This window comes from Microcaecilia unicolor, chromosome 14 (assembly GCF_901765095.1).
Source record: "Microcaecilia unicolor chromosome 14, aMicUni1.1, whole genome shotgun sequence".
NCBI classification, from domain to species: Eukaryota; Metazoa; Chordata; class Amphibia; order Gymnophiona; family Siphonopidae; genus Microcaecilia; species Microcaecilia unicolor.
In genome coordinates this window covers 5,814,058-5,840,867 of record NC_044044.1, presented here as the reverse complement: position 1 = coordinate 5,840,867, position 26,810 = coordinate 5,814,058, and the positions used below count along the sequence as shown (strand labels likewise).

The 26,810-nt window shown below is 40.2% G+C and overlaps 3 protein-coding genes across 3 annotated transcripts; all 3 read right to left on the bottom strand.

Annotated features, from left to right (window-relative positions):
- Positions 1-890: 890 nt before the first annotated feature.
- LOC115458213 (olfactory receptor 1019-like) lies at positions 891-1,862 on the bottom strand. The gene has a single exon (XM_030188073.1). The coding sequence runs from the start codon at positions 1,860-1,862 to the stop codon at positions 891-893; it is 972 nt and encodes a 323-aa protein (XP_030043933.1).
- A 6,916-nt stretch (positions 1,863-8,778) lies between these two features.
- On the bottom strand, positions 8,779-9,462 carry LOC115458212 (olfactory receptor 1019-like). The gene has a single exon (XM_030188072.1). The coding sequence runs from the start codon at positions 9,448-9,450 to the stop codon at positions 8,779-8,781; it is 672 nt and encodes a 223-aa protein (XP_030043932.1). The 5' UTR covers positions 9,451-9,462.
- A 14,073-nt stretch (positions 9,463-23,535) lies between these two features.
- On the bottom strand, positions 23,536-24,219 carry LOC115458211 (olfactory receptor 1019-like). The gene has a single exon (XM_030188071.1). The coding sequence runs from the start codon at positions 24,205-24,207 to the stop codon at positions 23,536-23,538; it is 672 nt and encodes a 223-aa protein (XP_030043931.1). The 5' UTR covers positions 24,208-24,219.
- Between the last annotated feature and the right edge of the window lie 2,591 nt (positions 24,220-26,810).

Genomic DNA, 26,810 nt, shown 5'->3' with positions numbered 1-26,810 from the left:
AACAAATTGTGAGCCCACTAGGCACAGAGAAAGTAGCTGAATATAGGGCCAGATTCTATATATGCCACTTAAAAAATCCACACAGAAAACATTTCCACCTAGGCATATTCTATAAGATATAGGTGCAGTATATAGAATATGCTCAATTGATATCCCAGCGCCTAAAACTAAGCACATTCATTTACAGCAACAAAAACATGATGTAAATCCCTGCACGTAGATTTACATGGACAGGGCCATATTGTAAAATAATACGTATAGATTTGTGAATGCCCATTTCCCTTTCCATGTTTACTTCCCTTTTGAACTGCATGCTTTAGAATTTAGACGCAGTCCACTACAGAATACATTAGCAAGTTATGTGTGTAAATTCTAGCTATTGACAATTAGTGCTCATTATTGCTTGTTAAGTGCTGTTAAAAATGCTGGTTGGCTTGTTAAGCTGATTAAGTTATGTGTATCATTATAGATTAGATTTCAGCTTGGAATGCTAGGTGACATATATAGATTCCGGCAGCTAATGTGTACAGCACTGCATATATCAAGTAGCGCTAAAAATATGAGTAGTAGAAAATGCAAATTAAGGTCAATTATAGCCAACTATTAATTGTTAATAACAATTAGCTACTAATTAAACTATGCACTTAACTATGAATTGCACATACAACTTCACACACTAAGCAATTGTGTACAGGTTCATGGAATCAAGGGTTTAGAGATTCCTAAAGGGTTTAATTAGTTCATGTCTGAGAATTTGCACACTAGTACATTCTAGCTACCCTTACCATGACTATTGATTTAATAAAAAAAACAATAATACAAAGATTCCTTAATTTTTAAGAACTTTATAGCAAAAGAAATAATCAAGACTATTCATTCCTGGCGAAGTTTCAGATGGTCAGAGTACTGTCTTGTTTCCTTTCATATTGTTTTCTAAAGATGAGATATCTCAGGGCATTTTTTACTTCCTGATTTCTCATGCTGTAAATTAAAGGATTTAGCATGGGAATGAGTATTGTATACAAAAGGGCAAATATTTTGTCTTGCTCTAGTGAAAGCTTTGAACGCGGACTCATGTAGATGCATATAGCAGTGCCATAAAACAGAACAACAACAGTGAGGTGGGAGGAGCAGGTGGAAAAGGCCTTGCGTCTTCCTTCAGAAGAGGTGATTTTCAGTAAGGTGGAAATGATAAAGGCGTAGGATGAAAGTGTAAATAGAAAGGGAATGACAGCCACAAAAAACCCTTCAGAAAGCGCTAGTATTTCAAAGGTCTGAGAATCACTGCAGGAGAGTTTTAGCAATGCATTGGGGTCACAATAGAAATGGTTAATCTCATTTGAGCCACAAAAGGAGTAATGCGATATGTAATCTACTATAGGAATCATATCCACAAAACCAGTTATCCAGGAAGAAGCTGCAAGTAAAATGCAATTCCTTTTGGTCATGAGGAGTGGGTAATGTAGAGGTTTACATATTGCTGCCAAACGATCATAAGCCATGGCTGTGAGAAGCCAGAATTCTGTACTTACAGCAACTGTGAACAGGTAAAGCTGTGTCATACAAAGAGAAAATGAAATAAATGTTTTCCCTTTGAAAAGGCTTTGTAGCATTGTAGAGGCAGCGATTGTGGTGTTCCAAATATCTACAAAGGACAAGTTGCTGAGGAAGAAGTACATGGGTTTGTGGAGATGATGGTCAGAGGACATTAACATTAAGAACCCAACATTTCCCAGCATAGAGATGACGTAGGCTGGTAGAACTATTGCGGAAATGAAGACATGAGATTGGTTAGAGAAGCCCAAAATGATGAATCCTTTGGACAATGTCTTATTCACTCTTTTTATGGTTTCCGTGTTCATGATCTGTTGTTATATTAAAAAAAAAGAGAGAAATATTGCAGATGAATGAATATAAATGGGATGGCAGTGATACAGAACGAATGGATATCAGAAGTTTAAGCAAGGAACTAATTCAGTTTATTTCAAAGTCTATTGGAATGGTGACAACTGGTTTAAAATCTTTTTCAGTCCAATGTCCAATGTCCAATAATTTTCACATGCGTTTTCATCCAATATTCCTCATATCAAATATAGTCGGGAAAAGACCAGAGGGGAAATTGTGGAGAACCTGAAGACACTCCGTTTTGAAATTTTTGTGAGAATTTAAGAACATGTGCAGTTTAATGAGGGTACAGGGAAATGGTAAACAGAGGAAGGAGAACAGAATGCTGCTCTCTTAATTTCTAAGCCTCCTGCTCTAACCACTAGCCTCTGCCTGCACACAGTAATAAAATACTGGGTCTGGAAATCAGTATTGATACTTAACATATTAACTGTATGTTAGTTTCATGAACAGGAATTTCATTCTCATTTTCCTCTATTACCATTAAGCAATGTTTCACTGGAAATATCATGCAAGATCATCAGCTCAGATTCCCATTTTGGCTCCCCTCACATCAATGAACAATAGTTACTCATGAGCTGGAAGTTCTCTTTAGATCAATCCTGTACCATTGCTGAGAAAAGCTATGAGCCGACAGTCTGGTTTCTGGAATCATGACAAATCTTCCAGGATTCATTGTCTGCTGAGTAAGAAAAACCTGAGAAAGTCAGGAATCTATTAAGTTAGATTTTGATGTAAATGCATTTTGAAATGACTCCGTTAATCAGACAATAATTGTAAAGGACGACTCTTATGAGATGGAGATGGACAGAAAGAATGAAGTTTCAAAAGCCATGGTCCAGATGGGTACATTTGCAATCTATTTTACCATCAGGTAGTCGAATTTCAATCAGTCATTTTGACTTCCATATTGTATTGTGGCAGAGAGCAAAATGCTTTTATATAGGGTAAATGCATTTTTTTTTATTTTAGTAAAAGATGTTTTTGAAATCATAGTCTTAGATTTGATCAAAGAAATGATTTTCAACATGAATTAATATAAAACCTTTCATTTCATATTCAGTGAACCCTGTAACAATTTTTAATTCACCCAGTACTTCTGATTTGAGATATGCATGCTTATAAAAACATCCTCACTTTATATTCTAAGTGATTTTTTATGGAGTTTGTATATGTAATGACACAGAATACAATTCCCTATCATTCATAAATAGATACATATTCACACTTACTTGTTGATGTGATCTTATATATATATAATGCACCACCAATAAGACAATCATGATAGTTAATTTCACCTTAGCATTCTCAGTCCAAGAGCTGTGAAGTTAAATGAAATCCAGATGTGTGGTTTCAGAAGAAAAATTAAGCAAAAAAAAAAAAATACTTGAACTGACTTACGTTATTCAGCTGCAGCACAGTTGCCTTTTCCTCAATAATGTACAGATTTTAAATCATTCAGATTATAAAGAAGGTCAAAGCTTCTGGGACATGAAGGTTAGGGAATTAAGCTCATCACAGACACAGGAATTGAAACAAGGGATTGAAATACGAATTAACGTATGCAGCTAGCTTCTCCTACATATGCACGCAAATCTGGAATGAATTACCAAAATCCATAAAAATAACCCACGACACAGTGAACTTCCGTAAACTATTGAAAACCTATTTAAGAAAGCGTACAATAACAACTCATCCTAAATGCCAACTAACAAAATGTACCTATACAAAATACATCCTTTATGTCTTAATTGTTTATGCTAAATTATCCTGATTTATAGTTTAATATTCCTAATTATTCAAGTTAATCTGTCACGAATGAAGTTTAGCCTAATACCTTTCAGTTCTTATGATAAGACAAACTTTCCTTCCTGTAACCTAATCCACTCTGTCTCCTCTTCCTCAACTATGTATTTCTCATCTCCGGAACTGGTAATCACCACTTACAGAACTATGTAAGCCACATTGAGCCTGCAAATAGGTAGGAAAATGTGGGCTACAAATGTTATAAATAAATAAATATAGAATCCCAGGAATAGTGCATGAATGCTGATGTATGCAAGTACCCTGGTGTGAAAAAGGTGTGAAAACTTTATGTATTTGCCCATATATTTTATTAAATTTATTGCATTTATATGAAGTCCACAGCAGTGCTCCCTAATTGATCTCCTGGGATGTCTGTGTGGCCAGTCTAATAAGAATACTGGCTCCTCCTACATCCCCATGGCTTGATTTTATGTGTTCTTCATTTGGACATCTTTTTTTCCTGAAAATGAACCAAAAAAATAAATGGACAGAGCACAAAAACATCTAGCAAATAGCCATTTTTGAAACAAAAGATAGACATTTTTCTGTTTTGAAAATGGCTATATTCCCTACTTGAATTTTGGAGATTTTTAGCAATTCATACCAAATGGATAAAAGCTGTGTCTTATCTTCTTCTACATTCCAAATCATTTTCACATATTACAGAATACACAATCATTTTAATGAGCGCGTGCACTGCTGAAAAGCAATCTCTAAAATCCTTCCATTACACACGCCTATAGCGCGACTTAGTAAACGGGGCTCTTAATGTTTTATAATTTTGTATGTTTTTATGTATCCCCACTATGATATATGCGGGTACAGTTTGAATTTCATGACAAACTGTTAAGTTTTATAAGTGATATTACACTAAATTAAATTTAGTGATAATAAAATATAACTAATAAATAAATAAAGGTCACAATGAAAGGGAGCCATTGATGAATTTGACAAGTCACAGGATTGTATACGTGTAAAAAGAACTGCTGCCGAAGCCCTTGGATGACTTAATTTATTAGCTTTACCCATGTTTTTCCTTGAAAGTTATTGAACAGATCTTGATCACAGGGCTTGTTGATTGTGGACATCTTATTTCCCCCACTGTGACAAAAGAAATTTTTGGACTATATATTGGGATTCCCCCTAACTACTACTACTTCTCACTTCGATAGCGCTACAAGGCATACGCAGCTGATAATCATTTACAACCTGAGTGCATAAACCTTCTGACCCACCATGCACTTCTCAGGTCCATATCCATCAGGTTAATGCCCCACTAGGTCCATGACCCTCCAATGTCCATTCCTCCCAGTTCTTTGCCCCCTAGGTCCATGCCCCCCCATGTCTATGCACATCCCAGGTCCATGCCCGTCTGAGGTCTATGCATCCCCTAGGTCCATGCACCCCCAGATCCATGCCCCTAACAGGTCCATGCCTCCCCCATTGCCATGTCCCCTGGCAGATGCAAACTATGTATGTTGTATGATCAATTTGAAGAATAACAACTCCTCCACATGGGTGGAGTGGAGGAGTAGCCTAATGGTTAGTGCAACAAACTGAATTCTAGGGAACTGGGTTCAATTCCCACTGCAGCTCATTGTGACTCAGGGCAAGTCCACCATTGCCTCAGGTACAAAAACTTAAATTATGCTCCCACTAGGGACAGAAAAAGTACTTGTATATACTCCCAAATTTTATATAGTGCACCTAGAGATCCACAACAAAATCGGCATGAATTTTATAACAATGCACACAACTTAATTGGCTTAGCAAGCTAATGATCGCTGATAACAGCACTGAACAAACAATAATGAGCACTAATTAAAATTTAGGCATAAAACTCACTAAGCATATTCTGTAATGAAGTGCACCGAACTTCTAACGCTCACAGGTAAAAAGAGGCATGGTTATGGATGGGGGAAATGGGCATTTCATAGGTGTTCTGAAATGTACGTGCGTACATATTGAATATGGCCCAGTGCATGTTGTGATAAACACAGGACTGCCCTAGCCTAAGGAGGCCGCCAGAGGGTGCTGTCCCAGGGAAAAGTCTGGAAAATGCCCTGATCTGGTCCCTAGAGGGAGCCAAAAGAGGTACGTCCATGTAATAATCTGAAGGGACAGCTAGGAGTGCTCATGGTATAGAGACTGCCCTTCCCTGAAAAGGCTACCAGGGGGAGATTTCAGAGTAGGTGAAGGAAAGGTGGAGACAGTTCTGGGCCTGGACCTTTCTGGAACTAGGGGGAGGAGCCTAAAGAGTTGGGGAGGATTATTAGCCACCCTATAAAGAGCACCCTCCAAGAAGAGAAAGAGGAGAGGAGATGGGGACCTGGAATGCCTGAAGCCTGCTGGAGGAGATCCCCTGGAAGTTGGAGAGAGAAGGATCCCTCTAAAAACCAAGAAGGAACTTACCTGGTATGCCTTTTGGTAGTAATGGAACTGTGTATTATTGGAAGTTGAATGATATGCTGGAAAGAAGTTGTTCCCCACAACACTGGAGCAGGGTGCTAATAAAGGGGATTTGCATCTAGTATAGAGTGAATATGCATATTGATGAAAGCTGAGAAACCAGGGTTATATTCCCAAGAAGGGTGACCGGGGGCCCATCAGGGGTACCGGAAAAGTGACCTATTACCAGAGGATACAGCAGGGAGGCATGTCCACGAACTGGTGGCAAATGAGGGAGTCACCCTGAGTTAAAGGGGAAGTCCAAATATTGAGACTGAGTTTACAGGCTGCCATAGAGGAGCCTTGTCTCTGGGCCTTTCACAGAAGCAAAGTGCTAGTGAGCCCTGGCTGAGGGTTTGTGATGATGGATAGGAGCTACAAGAGGGTCCTCAGCACAAGAGAATACCACTGGGGGATTACAATGAGGGGCATAATCAAATGCGAACGCCCATCTCCATGGACGTCTATCTCCAAGAATGGGTACGTGAAGGGGCGGGACAGACCGTATTTTTGAAAAAGATGGGTGTCCATCTTTTTTTCGATAATATGATTTCTGCCGGGCAAATGCATTAAATTTGTACAGATTTGAGCTGGGCAGTATTGTTTTTCAGCGATAATGGAAACCGAAGGCAACCAGCTCAAAAACGAACAAATCCAAGGCATTTGGTCAAGGGAGGGGCCAGGATTCATAGTGCACTGGTCCACTTCACATGCCAGGACACCAACCGGGCACCCTAGGGGGCACTTGTAACAATTAAAAAAAAAAAGTCCATAGCTCCCTTCCCTTGGGTGCTGAGCCCCCCAAAATCCCCCCCCAAAACCCACTGCCCACAACTCTACACCATTGCCATAGCACTTATGGCTGAAGGGGGGCACCTAGATGTGGGTACAGTGGGTTTTGGGGGCTGTTTGGAGCGCTCCCATTTACCAGTACAAGTGTAACAGGTAGGGGGGGATGGGCCTGGGTCCACCTGGCTGAAGTCCACTGCATCCACTAACAACTGCTCCAGGGACCTGCATACTGCTGTGATGGAGCTGTATGGCATTTGGGGCTGGCATACAGGCTGGAAAAAAAGTTGTTAAAGTTTTTTTTTTAGTCGGAGGGGGTTAGTGACCACTGGGGGAATCAGGGGTGGTCATCCCCGATTCCCTTCAGTGGTCATCTGGTCATTTAGGGCACTTTTTTGGGACTTGCTCGAGAAAAAAAGGGTCCAAAAAAAGTGACCTAAATTCGCGCTAAAAACGCCTTTTGTTTTTACATTATCGGCCGAGGGCGCCCATCTCTCCTTGGCCAATAAACTTGCCCCAGTCCCGCCTTCACCACACCTCTGACATGCCCCCGTCAACTTTGCCTGTTTCCGCAACAAATTGCAGTTGAAGACGCCCAAAATTGGCTTTTGATTATACCGATTTGGGCGCCCATGGGAGAAAGACGCCCATCTCCCTATTTGGGTCTAAATATGGGGTTTTTCTCTTTCAAAAATAAGCTGGAATGTAAACCTACATGCTGGGAACTGCACCACATTTTCATTGGTGTAAATGGATGCGCTTAGATTTAGGCACTGAGATATAAACTAAGTGTATTCTATAATCAACGCCTAAATCTAGGTGCCGATTAAAAAATACACTCAGTCGGCACTGATTTAAACTCTAATTTTTTTAGGCACCATATATAGAATCTCCTCCAAAATGTGTACAACACTGCATATATCAAGTAGCAGTAAAGAAATTAACATAAGAACATAAGCATTGCCATACTGGGATAGACCGAAGGTCTATTAAGCCCAGAATCTTGTTTCCAACAGTGGCCAATCCAGGGTATAAGTACCTGGCAAGATCCCAAAACAGTACAATATATTTTTTGCTGCTTATCCTAGAAATAAGCAGTGGGTTTTCTCCATCGTAATAATGGCTTTTGGACTTTTCTTTTAGGAAGTTATCCAATCCTTGTTTAAAACTCACTAAGCTAACTGCTTTTCCCATATTCTCTTGCAACAAATTCCTGAGTTTAAGTACCTGTTGAGTGAAAATATATTTTCAATGATTTGTTTTAAATTAGCTTTATTGCATGCCCCTGGTCCTAGTATTTTTGGAATGAGTAAACAAGCAATTCATAGCCAACTATTGATTGTCAATGCCAATTAGCTGCTAATTAAACTATAAACATAACTATGAGTTGCACACACAACTTCACACACTAGTTTAACAAAGGTTTGAATGGCTTCCTGAAGGAAAAGGCCATAGAATGTTATTAAATGGATGTAGGGAAAATCTACTAATCCTGGAACAAGCAGTACAAAATGCTTTGCTCCCTGGATCTTGTTGGGCGATTGTGACCTGGATGGGCCACTGTCGGAGACAGACTGCTGAGCTAGATGGACCTTTGTTCTGTCCCAGTGTGACAATGCTTATGTCTTATGCACATATTTATAGAGTTTAGGAGTTAGGGATTCCTAAAGGGTTTGATTTCTTCAAGTCTGAGAATTTGCACACTAGTGTTCATATAGCTATCCTCATCCAGACTATTGAGTTAATAAAAAATCAATAATACAAAGATAACAAATGTCTTTTTTTAACTTTATAGTAAAACAAATCATCAAGACTATTTCTTTCAAAGTATCAGATGGTCATATTACTGACTTGCTTCTTTTTATATTGTTTTCTAAACATGAGATTTCTCATGGCATTTTTTACATCCTGATTTCTCATGCTATAAATTAAAGGATTTAGCATGGGAATGAGTACTGTATACAAAATGGCAAACATTTTATCTTGCTCTGATGAAAACATTGAACTTGGGCTCATATAGATGCATATAATAGTGCCATAAAACAGAACAACAACAGTGAGGTGGGAGGAGCAGGTGGAAAAGGCTTTGGATTTTCCTTCATAAGAGGTGATTTTCAGTAAGGTGGTAATGATAAAGGCGTAGGATAAAAGTGTAAATAGAAAGGGAATGACAGCTATAAAACCCCCTTCAGAAAGCACTAGTATTTTAAAGTTCTGAGTATCACTGCAGGAGAGTTTTAGCAGCGCATTAGGGTCACAGAAGAAATGGTTAATCTCATTGGAGCCACAAAAAGAGTAATGGGATATAACATCTACGAAAGGAATTGCATCCAAAATGCCACTTATCCAGGAAGAAGCTGCAAGTAAAATGCAGTTCCTTTTGCTCATGAGAAGTGGGTAATGTAGAGGTTTACATATTGCCACATAACGATCATAAGCCATGGCTGTGAGAAGCCAAAATTCTGTACTTGCAGCAATTAAGAACAGATAAAGCTGTGTCATACACAGAGAAAATGAAATAAAGGTTTTCCCATTGAAAAGGCTTTGTAGCATTGTAGAAACAGTGATTGTTGTGTTCCAAATATCTACAAAGGACAAGTTGCTGAGGAAGAAGTACATAGGTTTGTTGAGATGATGGTCAGAGAACATTAATATTAAGAACCCAACATTTCCCAGCATAGAGATGATGTAGGCTGGTAAAACTATTGCGGAAATGAATACATGAGATTGGTTAGAAAAGCCCAAAATGATGAATCCTTGGGACAAAGTCTTATTCTCTCTCTTTATCATTTCCATGTTCATGATCTGTTGATATTACAAAAAAGAGAAACATATTGCAGATCAATGAATAATATCTGGTTTTACCATACATATGGGATGACAGTGATACAGAATAAATGCCTATCAGAGGCTGAAGCAAAAAATGCATTCAGTTTACTTCGAAGTCTATTGGAACAGTGGCAATTGGTTTAAAATTGTTTCCAATCATTTTCACATGTGTTTTCATCCATTATTTCCCATATCAAACATAGACCTCACACAGTGGCGTACCTAGGGTAGTTGACACCCGGGGCCGGTCATTTTTTAACACCCCCCCCCCCCCAAATCCAGTACTAGGCATGCCGAGAATACAAAACACTCAGGACCTATAGAGCAATTCTACCATACCATAAGCAGTCATTTCTACGAGTCACACAAGGAAAAGGAAAGCATCTTAAACAGTACAGTGAGCACTGGAACATCAATTCACCTATTGTAAAACGAAACCAGACAGAATAGTACAGATCATAGATCCTGCACAGTCAATGCCAACTGAAAGCCATGTCTTTTTCACAAACACAGATACACCCTAATCCACTATAGGATAAGTAATCATAAACGTTCTATTTAGACAAAAATTAAACTGAACCCCCAATGCCAGACTCTGCATACAATGCAACACCACAGAAACAGAAACTGTCCCCTAGTACTGTGCAAAATATAAAGACAGCAGATGTAAATTTGAAAAAAACTAACAAGTACCAATCACCACTTTACAAATTAACAAATAGAAATAAAACAAATATAGAAAGTAAAATAATACCATTTTATTGGACTAATACATTTAGCTTTCAGAGGCCAAAACCTCCGTCCTCGGGTCATTACAGTATAGTGCTGTTACAGTATCCTATCCTGACCTGAGGAAGGGGGTTTTGTTCTCCGAAAGTTAGTCAAAATGTATTAAAATTAGTCCAATAAAAAGATTACCTTATTTACATGTTCTATTATAAACATTTAACACATCTACAATACTTTATCCTAAAGCAAAAAAAATAAAAATATATATTTTATTTACAGTTTGTTGTCTCTGGTTTCTGCTTTCCTCATCTTCTTTTCACCGTCTTTCTTCCATCCAGCATCTGTCTTCACTCTCTCTCTCTCTCTCTCTCTCTCTCTCTCTCTGCCATCCAGTGTCTGCCCTCTCTGCCGTCCCTTCCATCCACTGCCTGCCCTTTCTCTCTGCCCCTTCAATCCACCATTTGCCCTCCCTCTTCCATCCATCCAGGGTCTGCCCTCCCTCTCGCTCCCCCTTCCATCTAGGATCTGTCCCCTCTCTCTCTCTGCCCCTTTTTTCAGCCCCCAGTTCCAGCCCCCTTCTCCCCTCTGAACACCCCCACCCCAGTCCCCTTCTCCCCTCCCCTTCTCCTGTCTGAGACCCCCACCACAGTCCCCTTCTCCCCTCCCCTGTCTGAGACCCCCACCCCTGTCCCCTTCTCTCCTCTGAACACCCCCATCCCAGTCCCCTTCTCCCCTCCCCTTCCCTTCTCCCCTCTGAGATCCCCACCCCAGTCCCCTTCTCCCCTCCCCCTCCCCTGTCTGAGATCCCCCACCCCAGTCCCCTTCTTCCTCCCCTTTTCCCCTCTGAGACCCCCACCCCAGTCCCCTTCTCCCCTCTGAACACCCCCACCCCAGTCCCCTTCTCCCCTCCCCTTCCCTTCTCCCCTCTGAGATCCCCACCCCAGTCCCCTTCTCCCCTCTGAACACCCCCACCCGAGTCCCTTTCGCCCCTCTCCTTCCCCACCTCAGTCCCATTAAAACCGGCGAAGCAGCGTTGCAGGCAGCGCCTCATGCCCTGCTTGTAAAAAAAATCAAATCTCCTTCCTTCTCCTCGTCTTCACGTCTTGACGTCGACTCGGGCCTTCCAATCAAATTGATTGGAAGGCCCGAGTCGACGTCAAGACGTCAAGACGAGGAGGGGAAGGAGATTTGATTTTTTTTTTACAAGCAGGGCACGAGGCGCTGCCTGCGACGCTGCTTCGCCGTTTTTTTAAATGTGCGGCGCCGCGGGAACGGCCACGGGAGATGGCGGGAGCGGAGCACCCCCCACCCACTGGCACCCGGGGTGGACCGCCCCCACCGCCCCCCCCTTGGTACGCCACTGACCTCACAAACTCTTTTCAAAACTGTGTGTCTTCAGTTTCTCCACAATTTCCCTTCTAGTCTTTTCCAAACTATGATTGATATGGGACAGTTTAGTGAGGGTGCAGGGAAATGGGAAACAGAGGAAAGAGAAGAGAACAATAATCTCTAATTTTTGAGAGGGTCTGAGCCTCCAGCTCTAACCACTGCTCTCTATCTGCATACACTAATTAATTAGTGGGTCTACAAATCATTCAGGATACTTAAGCTACGAATAGTATACTAGTTGCATTAACAGGACTTCCATTCTCATTTTCCTGTATTACAATTAAGCTGTGTTTCATTGGAAATCTCACTCAAGATCATCAGCTCAGATTCCCATTTTGGCTCAACTCACATCATTGAACAGTAGCTACTCATGAGCTGGAAGTTCCCTTTAGATCAATCCTGTACCATTGCTGTGAATCGATCTGAGTGGATGGCCTGGTTTCTGGAATCATGAAAAATCTTCCAGATTCCATTGTCTGCTGAGTTAATAAACCTGAAAAAAAATGATGTCAGGTATCCATCAAGTTAGATTTTGCTGCCAATGCATGCTGAAATGACTAATTTATGCAGACAATAACTAAAAAGGTTGACTCTTCTGAGATGCAGATGGGCAGAAAGAATCACATTTCAAAAGCAATGATCCAGATTGATACATTTCTGGTCTACTTTATCATCAGGTATCAGAATCTCAATCATTCATTCTGACTTCTATTTTCTATTCTGGCAGAGAACAAAGTACTTTTATATAGGGGAAATGCATTTTATATTATTGTAAGAGATGTTTTTGACATCATAGTCTTAGATTTGATCATAGGAATGAATCGACATGAAGAAATATAAAACCTTGCATTTCATACTCATTGAATCCTGTGATGATTTGTAATTCCCCCAATAGTTCTGATTTGAGATAAACATGCTTAAAATATATATCCTCACTTTATTTTCTATGTAATATCTGCTTTTTATGGGATCTGTATAAATCTAAATAAATAAATAATGTCACAGAACACAATTTTCTATAATTCAGAAATAGATATATAATCATACGTACATTTTGAAGTGATCACATATATCTATAATATATGTTCTACTCACCACCAATAGACAAGCATAATAGTTAATTTCATCTCAGCATTGTCAGATCAAGAGTTGTGAAGTTAAATGAAATCTAGATGTGTAGTTTAAGAAGAATTAAGCAAACAAATACATTTGAACTGACTTACGTCATTCAGTTGCTGCACACAGTTGCTACTTCCTTAAAACATTCAGACTGAATCATTCAGGTTATAAAGAATGTCAAAGCTTCTGGGACATGAAGGTTTGGGACTGAGGGTCATAGACACAGGAATTCACAGGGTAAACAGGAACATTCTCAAGTTTGTCTGATTTGTTTTTCTTGTTAATGAGAATGTTTAGTTCTAAAGACGTTTTGGTGACCATTTTCCTTTGATCTGGTGAAAATTCATAAGTAAGTACATAAGAAAGTTTTGCTATACTGGGACAGACCAAAGGTCCATCAAGCCCAGTAGCCTGTTTCCAACAGTGGCCAATCCAAGTCACAAGTACCTGGTAATATCCCGAAACAGTACAATACTTTTTATGCTGCTTCTCCCAGAATCAATAAGGCACCACAAATATTTAAAGAACATGACGACTTTATCCAAAAATGGAACATGATCTTAAACAAATGTTCACTAGATCTAATGTTGCTGATCATTGAACAATCGAGAACTGTTTTACAACAAGAGAAAGAGATGCTCGATAGAGAATTAAATCGATTGAAAGAGGGCATTTCTGATCATGTGTTCCAGCAGAAATATTCACAATTGAAGGATTCTTTAGAACAATTCAAAGAACAGTTGAGGAAGTCTAAGATTAAAAAATTAAACCGTGATAAGAATGACTATGTCAAACAGACCATATATCCGTGGACTAAAATTCGTGTGAACCAAGATACTACAAGATCTGACTTGAACAGCGCAGAGTCTATTCCCAAGAGAGTGACATTTGAATTTTCCGACAGTGTGTCGAGTGGGAGTGATCAAGAGAATTTTTTAGACAACAGACAAGGGGTAAGATCGCGGGGCAGGAGAGGACGGAAAGGGGGATACCGGGGGCAACCCAGGTCCAGACCGCAAACGCGGTCACAATTTTGAATCAGAATAATGTGGTGAATCTTTCTGACATTTCTTTAACTACGGCACAAACATCATTGTTATCTAAGGGATTATCGTACGTGCCTACTAACACCTTTGATCCCTTTCAATTTCGTGTGGATCTAGAAAAATTCATTAGGAGTTTACAATTAAAAATTTACTTCGCCGGTTCCTCCAGTTGTGAACCACATTCGAGAGTTCTAAACAAATCACAATGGACCCCTCCGATTCCTCTTGATCCGATAGTGAATGCCTTCAAACAGATGGTCCTACGTGACGTTCAGAAGTTCTTTGCCAAGGAATTCCACCATGCCCGTGATAATCTGTCTAAAAATGAACGAAGAGCCCTCAGAGAACTCAAGAATAATTCTGCCATTATTATAAAGAAGGCTGACAAAGGTGGAGCTGTCGTCGTACAAAATAAGTCCCAATATCTGGCTGAAGCGACATTACAACTATCAGACAACACAGCTTATGCTGAATTACAACATGATTGCACTCAGCAGTTGCAACAATTGATACAGGATATCACCAAGGAGGGCTTAGAATTAGGCTTCCTTACCAATAAGGAATTTCAATTCTTGAACAACAAAACCCCCCTGATACCGGTCATGTATCTATTACCCAAAATTCATAAAGATCCGAATAAACCACCAGGCAGACCGATCATTTCATCAAGGGGATCGCTTTTGGAGCCTCTTTCCATCTATTTAGACACATTTTTGAGGGAGAATGTCCAACTATGCCCCTCATATATCAAGGATACTAACCATTTCTTGCAGATTTTGCGTGATGTAAGTCCACTGCATTCTCACTGTATAATGGTAACATTGGACATCAAATCCTTATACACGATGATCCCACAAGAAGAACTGATTGAAGTGGTGAATACAGTGCTAGAGGACAGACAGAGACCACACGAGGTTCCCACAAAATTTTTAATGTCCTTGTTGAAATTGGCGCTATGCAAGAACTTTTTCAAATTTGGCAGTAATTTGTATCTGCAGACCTCTGGTGTGGCCATGGGTGCTACGTTTGCCCTGACCCTGGCCAATTTATACATGGCAGCGTTTGAAAAGAAATGGTTGTCTAATTCTGCTTTTAATCACAACTTATTGATTTGGCGCAGATATATTGACGACATTTTCGTCCTTTGGAAAGGCACAGTAAGCGAATTAAAAGATTTTCATCAATGGCTTAACAGTTGTCACCCACGCATACAGTTTACTGTTACCTCTTCAGACTACAGGATCCATTTTTTGGACGTTGAAATCATTTAAAGAGATCATACCTTTCAAACAAGGGTATATACAAAATCTACAGATAGGAACACGATCCTAGAATACGGCAGTTGTCACCCGAAAACGCTTCGTAAAAGTTTGCCTTTTTCCCAATTTTTACGCTTCAAGCGGATATGCACAGATGAAACTGATTTTCGTCAGCAAGCTCACACATTTGGCTCTAGATTATTACACAGTAGTTATCCTAAGGCAGTTCTTAAACAAGCGTATACTAGAGCCAAATACTTAAACCGTGACCTATTATTACAAAGTACTATACCAGAGCCACAAGAAGATTTGGTCATGACCTTTATTATGAGATACGTACAAGGAGGGGAAGCAGCATCACAAATCATCAAACAACATTGGGATATTTTGCGAGTTCATCCCATTTTTGAGAACTACCGATTAAGAATGGCTTTTTCTCGAGCACGTAATCTCAGTGAAATTTTAAGTCCGGCTGATTTCTCTGCCACTGCAACTACTGATGTTACCAGCCAGGGCAGCCATAAAAAATGTAACAAAAGCGGATGTAAAACATGTCCTCTATCCATAGAAACGTCGAACTTTTGTCATAATGGCCAGACTTTTCAGCTTAGACACCAAACTACCTGCCGTACAACACACATCATTTATTACATTAGATGTCCTTGTGACAAGGTATATATTGGTAAATCCAACAGGTCATTAAATGCTAGAATGGTTGAGCATAGATCGAGAATATCCGCCAACTATGTTGGAGCTCCACTTGTGCAACATTGCATCACAAAACAACACTCTAGTGAGTCATTAAGATGTATGGTGATAGATTGTATTTTTCCAAATGCCCGGGGCGGTAATATCAACAGACTGTTGCTGCAAAAAGAAACACAGTGGATTTATCGTTTAAACACTGTAGAGCCTCATGGTCTGAACTCACATCTCCAATGGAACTGTTTCTTTTAACAAATCAGCTGATTGTGACGTAATGTGGCAATAGGCGGGGCTTAAAGACTTTAAAATAAAAACGCCAGCGCCATTTTGACTGGTTACAGACCGGTATTGGATGCTGTTGAAGTGAGACTAGTTATCGCCTTGATGTACTAAGTAGGCTGAAATTATGACGATGTCGATGGTAAAGTTTTGTTCTCCGTGTTTCAGAATGATATGCCCTTGAGAAAGCAGTTGACCGCGAAACAGGGTCCTGTCGGGCTCACAGCGATACCGGAGACTGTATGAACGTTGGAGACATTGAACTCTGGAAATGCGATAAGCTCCAGCTTAAGAAAACGGCGTGCAATGCCCGGAGCTATCAAGTTAAGTTGATTTTTGTATCAGTAGTATATTTATTGCAACAGTGTGTACATTTTGAACAGTAGTGCACTTAAAAAACTTTTTGCTGAAAAAAAAAATATTTAGTTGAGTAAACACTTGGACACTTGGACATTTAGGTATTCACAATTGGCAGCTAACGTGCACTATTGGTTGGCTGGAGGGGGTCTGTGATTATACTAAGCCATAAGCTTGCGAGCGTAAGAGCAATTTGGAATTAATATGCCTATATGATGATATGAGACACCTTCAATAATCAATATTTTTCTGTTGTAGTAAATTTGTTTTGTCTGCTCTAGGTTGTGTATTTGTGCAAAGATACTATTAGACAAAGCAGAGCCATTTTTTGGTTTTATTTTTTGTATTCTCCCAGAAATAAGCAGTGGATTTTCTCAAGTCCATTTTAATAATAGTTTATGGACTTTTCTTTTCTTTTTATTTATGCAGAACATTTATACTCCGCCTTATACCACTGAAAGCGGCCTCAAAGTGGCTTACAATGAACCTCGATTTAGGAAGCAAGCCAAACCTTTTTTAATCCCCACTAAGCTAACTCCTTTTACCACATTCTCTGGCAATGAATTCCAGTATGAGCTTGATTTTCTAACAGTATCTATAGTAAGAACTTTAAAATGCTATTTTAAAGCCTATTTTATAAAGGCAATATAAAGGCAAATAGGTTTCCAGAGGCTAGGAGGAGAACCTGTAAACAAGAGTTATGCAGGTCCCAGTTGAATATCAGGCAGGACCCTTGTAAGAACCGGCAGCTTGATACACTCCAGTCAGCCACCAATATTTAAAGCTGCTGCTTGGATATGACCCAGCATTAAATATCTATATGGCTGTCAGCATTTAAAAAAACCTGCTGACTGCTGCCGGCTGAATACTGATTGGCCGAAAACAGAGCATACATTTAAAATCCTAACTTTGAAGCCTAAATCAAGATCAGCTTTTTTGTGAATATCAGGCCTTAAGTTTTTACCTGAGGCCACGGAGGGTTAAGTGATTTGAGCAAAGTTACAAGTAGCTTTAGTAGGACTTGAACATTGGCTCCTGTGATTCTCAGTCTAATGCACCAACCACTAAGCTGAGAACCTGGTTATAGTCTATAAAAGCATGTTATATATGCTCAGAGCACTAACAAAATAACCTAGAGTACAGGATTGGCCTTATTGGGGTGAATTCTATATAAATACTAGAACTAGGGGCATGCAATGAAACTACAGTGTAGTAAATTTAAAACAAATTGGAGAAAAGGTTTCTTCACCCAACGCATAATTAAACTCTGGAATTCGTTGCCGGAGAACGTGGTGAAGGCGATTAGCTTAGCAGAGTTTAAAAAGGGGTTAGACAGTTTCCTAAAGGACAAGTCCATAAACCACTACTAAATGGACTTGGGAAAAATCCACAATTCCAGGAATAGTATGTATTGAATGTTTGTACGTTTGGGAAGTTTGCCAGTTGCCCTTGGCCTGGATTGGCCGCTGTCGTGGACAGGATGCTGGGCTCAATGGACCCTTGGTCTTTTCCCAGTGTGGCATTACTTATGTACTTATATATAGGACCAGATTCTATATCAGGCTTATTTTTAAAAGAGAAGGATGCCCATCTTTTGACACAAATCGGAAGATGGATATCCTTATTTTATTTATTTATTTAGATTTTGCTCACACCTTTTTCAGTAGTAGCTCAAGGTGAGTTACTTTCAGGTACACTGGATATTTCTGTGTCGGAGGAGGGCTCATAATCTAAGTTTGTACCTGAAGAAATGGAGGGTTAAGTGACTTTCCCAAGATCACAAGGAGCAGCAGTGGGATTTTAACTGGCCACCTCTGGACCTGTGATCTAACCACTAGGCCACTCCTCCTTCTCAAAGGGTTGTCCAAATTGGTATAATCGAAAGCCGATTTTGGACGTCCCCAACTGCTTTCCATCGCAGGGACAGCCAAATTTCAAGGGGGCGTGTCGGAGGCGTAGCGAAGGTGGGACTTGAACGTGCCTAACACTTGGACGTCCTCGACCCATAATGGAAAAAAAAAGGACATCCCTGACGAACACTTGGACGACTTTACCTGGTCATGTTTTTCTTACGGTCAAGCCTCAAAAAGGTGCATGAAATGACCAGATGATCACCGAAGTGAATCGGGGATAACCTCTCCTTACTCCCCAAGTGGTCACTAACCCCCTCCCATCCTCAAAAAACATCTTTAAAATTATGTCCTGCCAGCCTCTATGCCAGCCTCAGATATCATACTCAGCTCCATCACAGCACTATACAAGTCCCTGGAGCAGTTTTAGTGGGTACTGCAGTGCACTTCAGACAGGCGGATGCAGGACCATCCCCTCCCCATGTTACATTTGTGGAGGAAACAGCGAGCCCTCCAAAACCCACCAGAAACCCACTGTACCCACAGCTAGGTGCCCCCTTCACCTGTAAGGGTTATGGTAGTGGTGTACAGTTGTGGGTTTTGGGGTTATGGGGGGGGGGCTCAGCACACAAGGTAAGGGAGCTATGTTCCTGGGAGCAGTTTCTGAAGTCCACTGCATTGCCCCCTAGGGTGCCCGGTTGGTCCTAGCATGTCAGGAGGACTAGTGGACTACGAATGCTGGCTCCTCCCATGACCAAATGACTTGGATTTGGTTGTTTCTGAGATGGGCGTCCTTGGTTTCCATTTTCGTCGAAAATCAGAAACGACCAAGCCTAGGGACGACCAAATCTAGGGATGACCAAATTTCATGATTTGGACGTCCCTGACCATATTATCGAAAAAAAAGATGGACATCCATCTTGTTTCGATAATACGTGTTTCCACGCCCATGGTTGGGGACGTTCTACGAGGACGTCCTCAGAAAAATTTGGACGTCCCTTTCGATTATGCCCCTCTATCAGGCTTATTTTCGAAAGAGAAGGGTGCCCATCTTTCGACACAAACTGGGAGCTGGGCGTCCTTCTCACAGAGTTGCCCAAATCAGCATAATCGAAAGCCAATTTTGGGCGTCCTCAACTGCTTTCCGTCGCAGGGACGACCAAAGTTCACAGGGGACTGTCGGAAGCGTAGCGAAGGCGGGACTAGGGCATGCCTAACACATGGGTGTTTCCTTGTCTGTGCTCACCTCGCCCTCTGGTGGCCAGAACCGGTGGCTGCTATGAACTGTCACCCATTCCAGACTTCAGCCGAGTCCGGTCCATATCTTCCGGGCTGCCAGACTTGCTTCTCTTGTTTGTGCCTGAACAGCACCTGTAGCTGCCTTATGATTCCTGCAGCTAAACTTCAGCAGCTGATGGGCTTTATTAATCACCTAGAAACTTCTGTGTTTGCCTTTGCATCATCTAAGGTCCCTGGTTTGTTGGTTCTTTGTTGCACTTCTGCCTAGTCTGGTTTCTTGCTTGAGTTTCTTGTACGGTTCTAGTTAGTTTGTGTGTAGTTTAGCTTAGGTTTATTGCTTATTTCCAAGTCTTGTTTCTGATCTGTATTCCTTTTCTAGTTTCTGTTTGTCTGTGTTCTTGCTTAGTGGCTGCTCTGCAGCTTTCAGTCCTGATTCTTGTCTGTCAGTATTTGTACCCTGTTTCAGTGGCTGCTTGGCAGCTTTCAGTTCCTGTCCTCTAGCTTGTCCATTTCCTGCCTTTTGTAGTACTGTCTATCTGTGAGTCCTAGCCCAGTTTCCTGCCTTGCTGCCTATGTACTCCTGAGGAATGGCGGTCAAGTGCAGGTGAAGTCTATCTGTTTCTGTCAGTGTTCTGCCTTGTCTCTGATTTGGGGATGGTTTTGCCTGCCACTGCTGCTCCTCGGCAGTGGCCTAAGGGCTCACAAACCTAGTTTCTGCCTAGAAAACCTAACAATAGGCGTCCTCGACCGTTAATGGAAAAAAGAAGGGCATCCCTGATGAGCACTTGAGCGACTTTACATGGTCCATTTTTTGTTACGACCAAGCCTCAAAAAGTTGCCTGAACTGACCAGATGACCACCGGAGGGAATCGGGGATGACCTTCCCTTACTCCCCCAGGTACAAAAACTTAAATTATGTTCCCACTAGGGACAGAAAAAGTACTTGCTTATACTCCCAAATTTTATATAGTGCAACTAGAGATCCACAACAAAATCGTCATGAATTTTTAACAATGCACACAACTTAATTGGCTTAGCAAGCTAATGATCGCTGATAACAGCACTTAACAAACAATAATGAGCACTAATTAAAATTTAGGCATAAAACTCACTAAGCATATTCTGTAATAAAGTGCGCAGAACTTCGAATGCTCGCAGGTAAAAAGAGGCATGGCTATGGATGGGGAAATTGGCATTTCATAGGCGTTCTGAAATGTACGCGCATTCATATAGAATATGGTCCAGTGCATGTTGTCATAAACACAGGACTGCCCTAACCTAAGGAGGCCGCCAGAGGGTGCTGTCTCAGGAAAAATCTTTAAAATACCCTGATCTGGTCCCTAGAGGGAGCCAAAAGAGGTACGTCTATGTAATGACCTGAAGGGAAAGCCAGGATGAGCTCTCAAAGTAGGTGAGGGAAAGGTGGAGACAGGTCTGGGCCTGGACCTTTCTGGAACCAGGGGGAGGGGCCTAAAGTGGTAGGGAGGATTATTAGCCACCCTATAAAGAGCACCCTCCAAGAAGAGAAAGAGGAGAGGAGATGGGGGAGGGGAGGGAGGGATCTGGAATGCCTGAAGAGATCCCCTGGCGTGAAGAGAGAAGGATCCCTCTAAACACCAAGAAGGTACATACCTGGTATGCCTTTTTGTAGTAATGGAACTGTGTATTATTGTAAGTTGAATGATATGCTGGAAAGAAGTTGTTCCCCACAACACTGGAGCAGCATGCTAATAAAGGGGATTTGCATCTGGTATAGAGTGAATATGCAAAGTGACCTGTTACTAGAGGATACAGCAGGGAGGCCTGTCCATGAACTGGTGGTAAATGAGGGAGTCACCCTGAGTTAAAGGGGAAGTCCAAACATTGAGACCAAGTTTACAGGCTGCCATAGAGGAGCCTTGTCTCTGGGCCTTTCACAGAAGCAAAGTGCTAGTGAGCCCTAGCTGAGGGTTTGTGATGATGGACAGGAGCCACAAGAGGACCCTCCGCACATAAGAATATCCCTGGGGGATTACAATGTAAGGAGGAGTGGCCTAGTGGTTAGGGTGGTGGACTTTGGTCCTGAGGAACTGAGTTCGATTCCCGGCACAGGCAGCTCCTTGTGATTCTGGGCAAGTCACTTAACCCTCCATTGCCTGCTGCATTGAGCCTGCCATGAGTGGGAAAGCACGGGGTTCATTGTTGTAAATGGATGTGCTTAGATTTAGGCACTGAAATATAAACTAAGCATAATCTATAATCAGCGCCTAAATCTAGGCACTGATTAAAAAATACACTTAGTCAGCACCGATTTATTTTTTAGGCACCATATAAAGTATCTCCTCCATAATTTTTTTGTTACATTTGTACCCCGCTCTTTCCCACTCATGGCAGGCTCAATGTGGCTTACATGGGGCAATGGAGGGTTAAGTGACTTGCCCAGAGTCACAAGGAGCTGCCTGTGCCTGAAGCGGGAATTGAACTCAATTCCTCAGGACCCGAGTACACCACCCTAACCACTAGGCCACTCCTCTTACAACACTGCATATATCAAGTAGCAGTAAAGAAATGAACATAAGAACATAAGCATTGCCATACTGGGACAGACCAAAGGTCTATTAAGCCCAGCATCCTGTTTCCAACAGTGGCCAATCCAGGGTATAAGTACCTGGCAAGATCCCAAAACAGTACAATACATTTTTTTTGCTGCTTATCCTAGAAATACTGCCAAAGAATGCAGCTCTAACTCTACTTTTTATCACTGATAACAATGCTCAATACTAGTAGAGTGCTACGGGAGAGACACCTGGGTGGAGGTTAAAGGCAAGGTCTCATATTCAGATCGCAGTTAATTCAAATCGTTAAACTGCTCATATTTTAATCATAGACTCATGCCTGCCTTCCTACCCTAAATGTCGACTAGCATCACTCTAGATGTCTTCACTTTAATTTTATCTTTTTTTAGTTATTATCTTTTATTTTATCATTCAACCCCATTCAGATAAGTTATTTAAAATTCTAGCAAAATTGCTTTTTGTCAGCTAGCAACATGGTTGAATGATAAAATAAAAGATAATAACTAAAAAAAGATAAAATTAAAGTGAAGACATCTAGAGTGATGCTAGTCGACATTTAGGGTAGGAAGGCAGGCATGAGTCTATGATTAAAATGTGAGCAGTTTAACGATTTGAATTAACTGCGATCTGAATATGAGACCTTGCCTTTAACCTCCACCCAAGTGTCTCTCCCGTAGCACTATCCTAGAAATAAGCAGTGGATTTTCTCCATCATAATAATGGCTTATGAACTTTTCTTTTAGGAAGTTATCCAATCCTTGTTTAAAACCCACTAAGCTAACTGCTTTTCCCATATTCTCTTGCAACAAATTCCTGAGTTTAAGTACATGTTGAGTGAAGAAATATTTTCAATGATTTGTTTTAAATTTACTACTTAGTAGCTTTATTGCGTGCCCTGGTCCTAGTATTTTTGGAATGAGTAAACAAGCAATTCATAGCCAACTATTGATTGTGAATGCCAATTAGCTGCTAATTAAACTATACACATAACTATGAGTTGGACACACCATTTCACACACAAAGCAGTTATGCACAGGTTTATAGAGTCCAGGAGTTAGGGATTCTTAAAGGGTTTAATTTCTTCAAGTCTGAAACTTTGCACACTAGTTCATATAGCTATCCTCATCATGACCACTGATTTAATAAAAATTCAATAATACAAAGATAACAAACGTCTTTTTTAACTTTATAGTAAAAGAAATCATCAAGACTATTCATTCCTTGCAAAGTATCAGATGGTCATATTGCTGACTTGCTTCTTTTTATATTGTTTTCTAAACATGAGATTTCTCAGGGCATTTTTTACATCCTGATTTCTCATGCTATAAATTAAAGGATTTAGCATGGGAATGAGTACTGTATACAAAATGGCAAATATTTTATCTCGCTGTAATGAAAACATTGAACTTGGGTTCATATAGATGCATATAATAGTGCCATAAAACAGAACAACAACAGTGAGGTGGGAGGAGCAGGTGGAAAAGGCTTTGGATTTTCCTTCATAAGAGGTGATTTTCAGTAAGGTGGTAATGATAAAGGCGTAGGATGAAAGTGTAAATAGAAAGGGCATGACAACCACAAAACCCCCTTCAGAAAGGGCTAGTATTTTAAAGTTCTGAGTATCACTGCAGGAGAGTTTTAGCAGCGCATTAGGGTCACAGAAGAAATGGTTAATCTCATTGGAGCCACAAAAAGAGTAATGGGATATAACATCTACAAAAGGAATCCCATCCAAAATGGCACTTATCCAGGAAGAAGCTGCAAGTAAAATGCAATTCCTTTTGCTCATGAGGAGAGGGTAATGTAGAGGTTTACATATTGCCACATAACGATCATAAGCCATGGCTGTGAGAAGCCAAAATTCTGTACTTGTAGCAATTAAGAACAGATAAAACTGTGTCATACATAGAGAAAATGAAATAAAGGTTTTCCCTTTGAAAAGGCTTTGTAGCATTGTAGAAACAGTGACTGTTGTGTTCCAAATATCTACAAAGGACAAGTTGCTGAGGAAGAAGTACATGGGTTTGTGGAGATGATGGTCAGACAACATTAATATTAAGAACCCAACATTTCCCAGCATAGAGATGATGTAGGCTGGTAAAACTATTGCGGAAATGAAGACATGAGATTGGTTTGAAAAGCCCAAAATGATGAATCCTTTGGACAAAGTCGTATTTTCTCTCTTTATGGTTTCCATGTTCATGATCTGTTGATATTATAAAAAAAAGAAACAATGAACAATATCTGGTTTACCATACATATGGGATGACAGTGATACAGAATGAATGCCTATCAGAGGTTGAAGCAAAAAAACTCATTCAGTTACTTCGAAGTCTATTGGAACAGTGGCAACTGGTTTAAAATTGTTTCCAGTTCAATGTCCAATAATTTTCACATGCATTTTCATCCATTATTTCCCATAGCAAACATAGTTGAGAAAAGACTAGAGGGAAAATTGTGGAGAAACTGAAGACATACAGTTTTGAAAAGAGTTTGTGAGGTCTAAGACCATGTACAGTTTAGTGAAGGTGCAGGGAAATGGGAAACAGAGGAAGGAGAAGAGAATACTTATCTCTAATTTTTGAGAGGGTCTAAGCCTCCAGCTCTATCCACTGCTCTCTATCAGCATACAGTAAATTAGTGGGTCTACAAATCATTCCGGATACTTAAGATATGAATAGTGTATTAGTTGCATGAACAGGACTTCCATTCTCATTTTCCTGTATTACAATTAAGCTGTGTTTCATTGGAAATCTCACTCAGATTCCCATTTTGGCTCAACTCACATCATTGAACAGTAGCTACTCATGAGCTGGAAGTTCTCTTAGATCAATCCTGTACCATTGGTGTGAATCGATCTGAGTGGATTGTCTGGTTTCTGGAATCATGAAAAATCATCCAGATTTCATTGTCTGCTGAGTTAAAAAAAACCCTGAAAAAAATGATGTCAGGTATCCATCAAGTTAGCTTTTGCTGCCAATGCATGCTGAAATGACTCATTTATGCAGACAATAACTAAAAAGGTTGACTCTTCTGAGATGCAGATGGGCAGAAAGAATCACATTTCAAAAGCAATGATCCAGATGGATACATTTCTGGTCTACTTTATCATCAGGTATCAGAATCTCAATCATTCATTCTGACTTCTATTTTCTATTCTGGCAGAGAACAAAGTACTTTTATATAGGGGAAATGCATTTTATATTATTGTAAGAGATGTTTTTGACATCATAGTCTTAGATTTGATCATAGGAATGAGTCGACATGAAGAAATATAAAACCTTGCATTTCATACTCATTGAATCCTGTAATGATTTGTAATTCACCCAATAGTTTTGATTTGAGATAAACATGCTTGAAAATATATCCTCACTTTATTTTCTATGTAATTTCTGCTTTTTATGGGATCTGTATAAATCTAAATAAATAAATAATGTCACAGAACATGATTTTCTATAATTCAGAAATAGATATATAATCATGCTTACATTTTGAAGTGATCACATATACTACTACTACTACTACTACTACTACTACTACTTAACATTTCTAAAGCGTTACTAGGGTTACGCAGCGCTGTACAATTTAACATAGAAGGACAGTCCCTGCTCAAAGAGCTTACAATCTAGAAGACAAGTGAACGGTATATATATAGCATATAGCTATAATATATGTTCTACTCACCACCAATAGAGAAGCATGACAGTTCATTTCATCTCAGCATTGTCAGATCAAGAGTTGTGAAGTTAAATGAAATCCAGATGTGTAGTTTAAGAAGAAGAATTAAGCAAACAAATATATTTGAACTGACTTACGTTATTCAGTTGCCGCCCACAGTTGCTTCTTCCTTAAAACATTCAGACTTTGAATCATTGAGGTTATAAAGAATGTCAACGCTTCTGGGACATGAAGGTTTGGGACTGAGGGTCATAGACACAGGAACTCACAGGGTAAACAGGAACATTCTCAAGTTTTGTTTAAGTTTGTCTGGTTTGTTTTTCTTGTTAATGAGAATGTTTAGTTCTAAAGAAGTTTTGGTGACCATTTTCCTTTGATCTGGTAAAAGTTCATAAGTAAGTAAGTAAGTAAGTAAGTAAGTAAGTACGTAAGTAAGTGTTGCTATACTGGGACAGACCAAAGGTCCTTTTTAATAATGGTATATGGACTTTTCTTTTAGGAAGCGATCCAAACCTTTTTTAAACCCCACTAAGCTAACTCCTTTTACCACAATGAATTCCAGTATGAGCTTGATTTTCTAACAATATCTATAGTAAGTTTAAAATGCCATTTTTAAAGCCTATTTTGTAAAGGCAATATAAAGGCAATTAGGTTTCCAGATGCTAGGAGGAGAACCTGTAAACAAGAGTTTATAGGACCCTTGTAAGAGCTGGCAGCTTGATACGCTCCAGTCAGTCACCAATATTTAAAGCTGCTGCTTGGATATGACCCAGCATTAAATATCTATATGGCTGTCAGCATTTAAAAAAAACTGCTGATTGCTGCTGG

Coding starts and splice junctions, on each gene's coding strand:
- LOC115458213 (XM_030188073.1), bottom strand. CDS start 1,862: ATGAACACGGAAACCATAAAAAGAGTGAATAAGACATTGTCCAAAGGA.
- LOC115458212 (XM_030188072.1), bottom strand. CDS start 9,450: ATGACACAGCTTTATCTGTTCTTAATTGCTGCAAGTACAGAATTTTGG.
- LOC115458211 (XM_030188071.1), bottom strand. CDS start 24,207: ATGACACAGTTTTATCTGTTCTTAATTGCTACAAGTACAGAATTTTGG.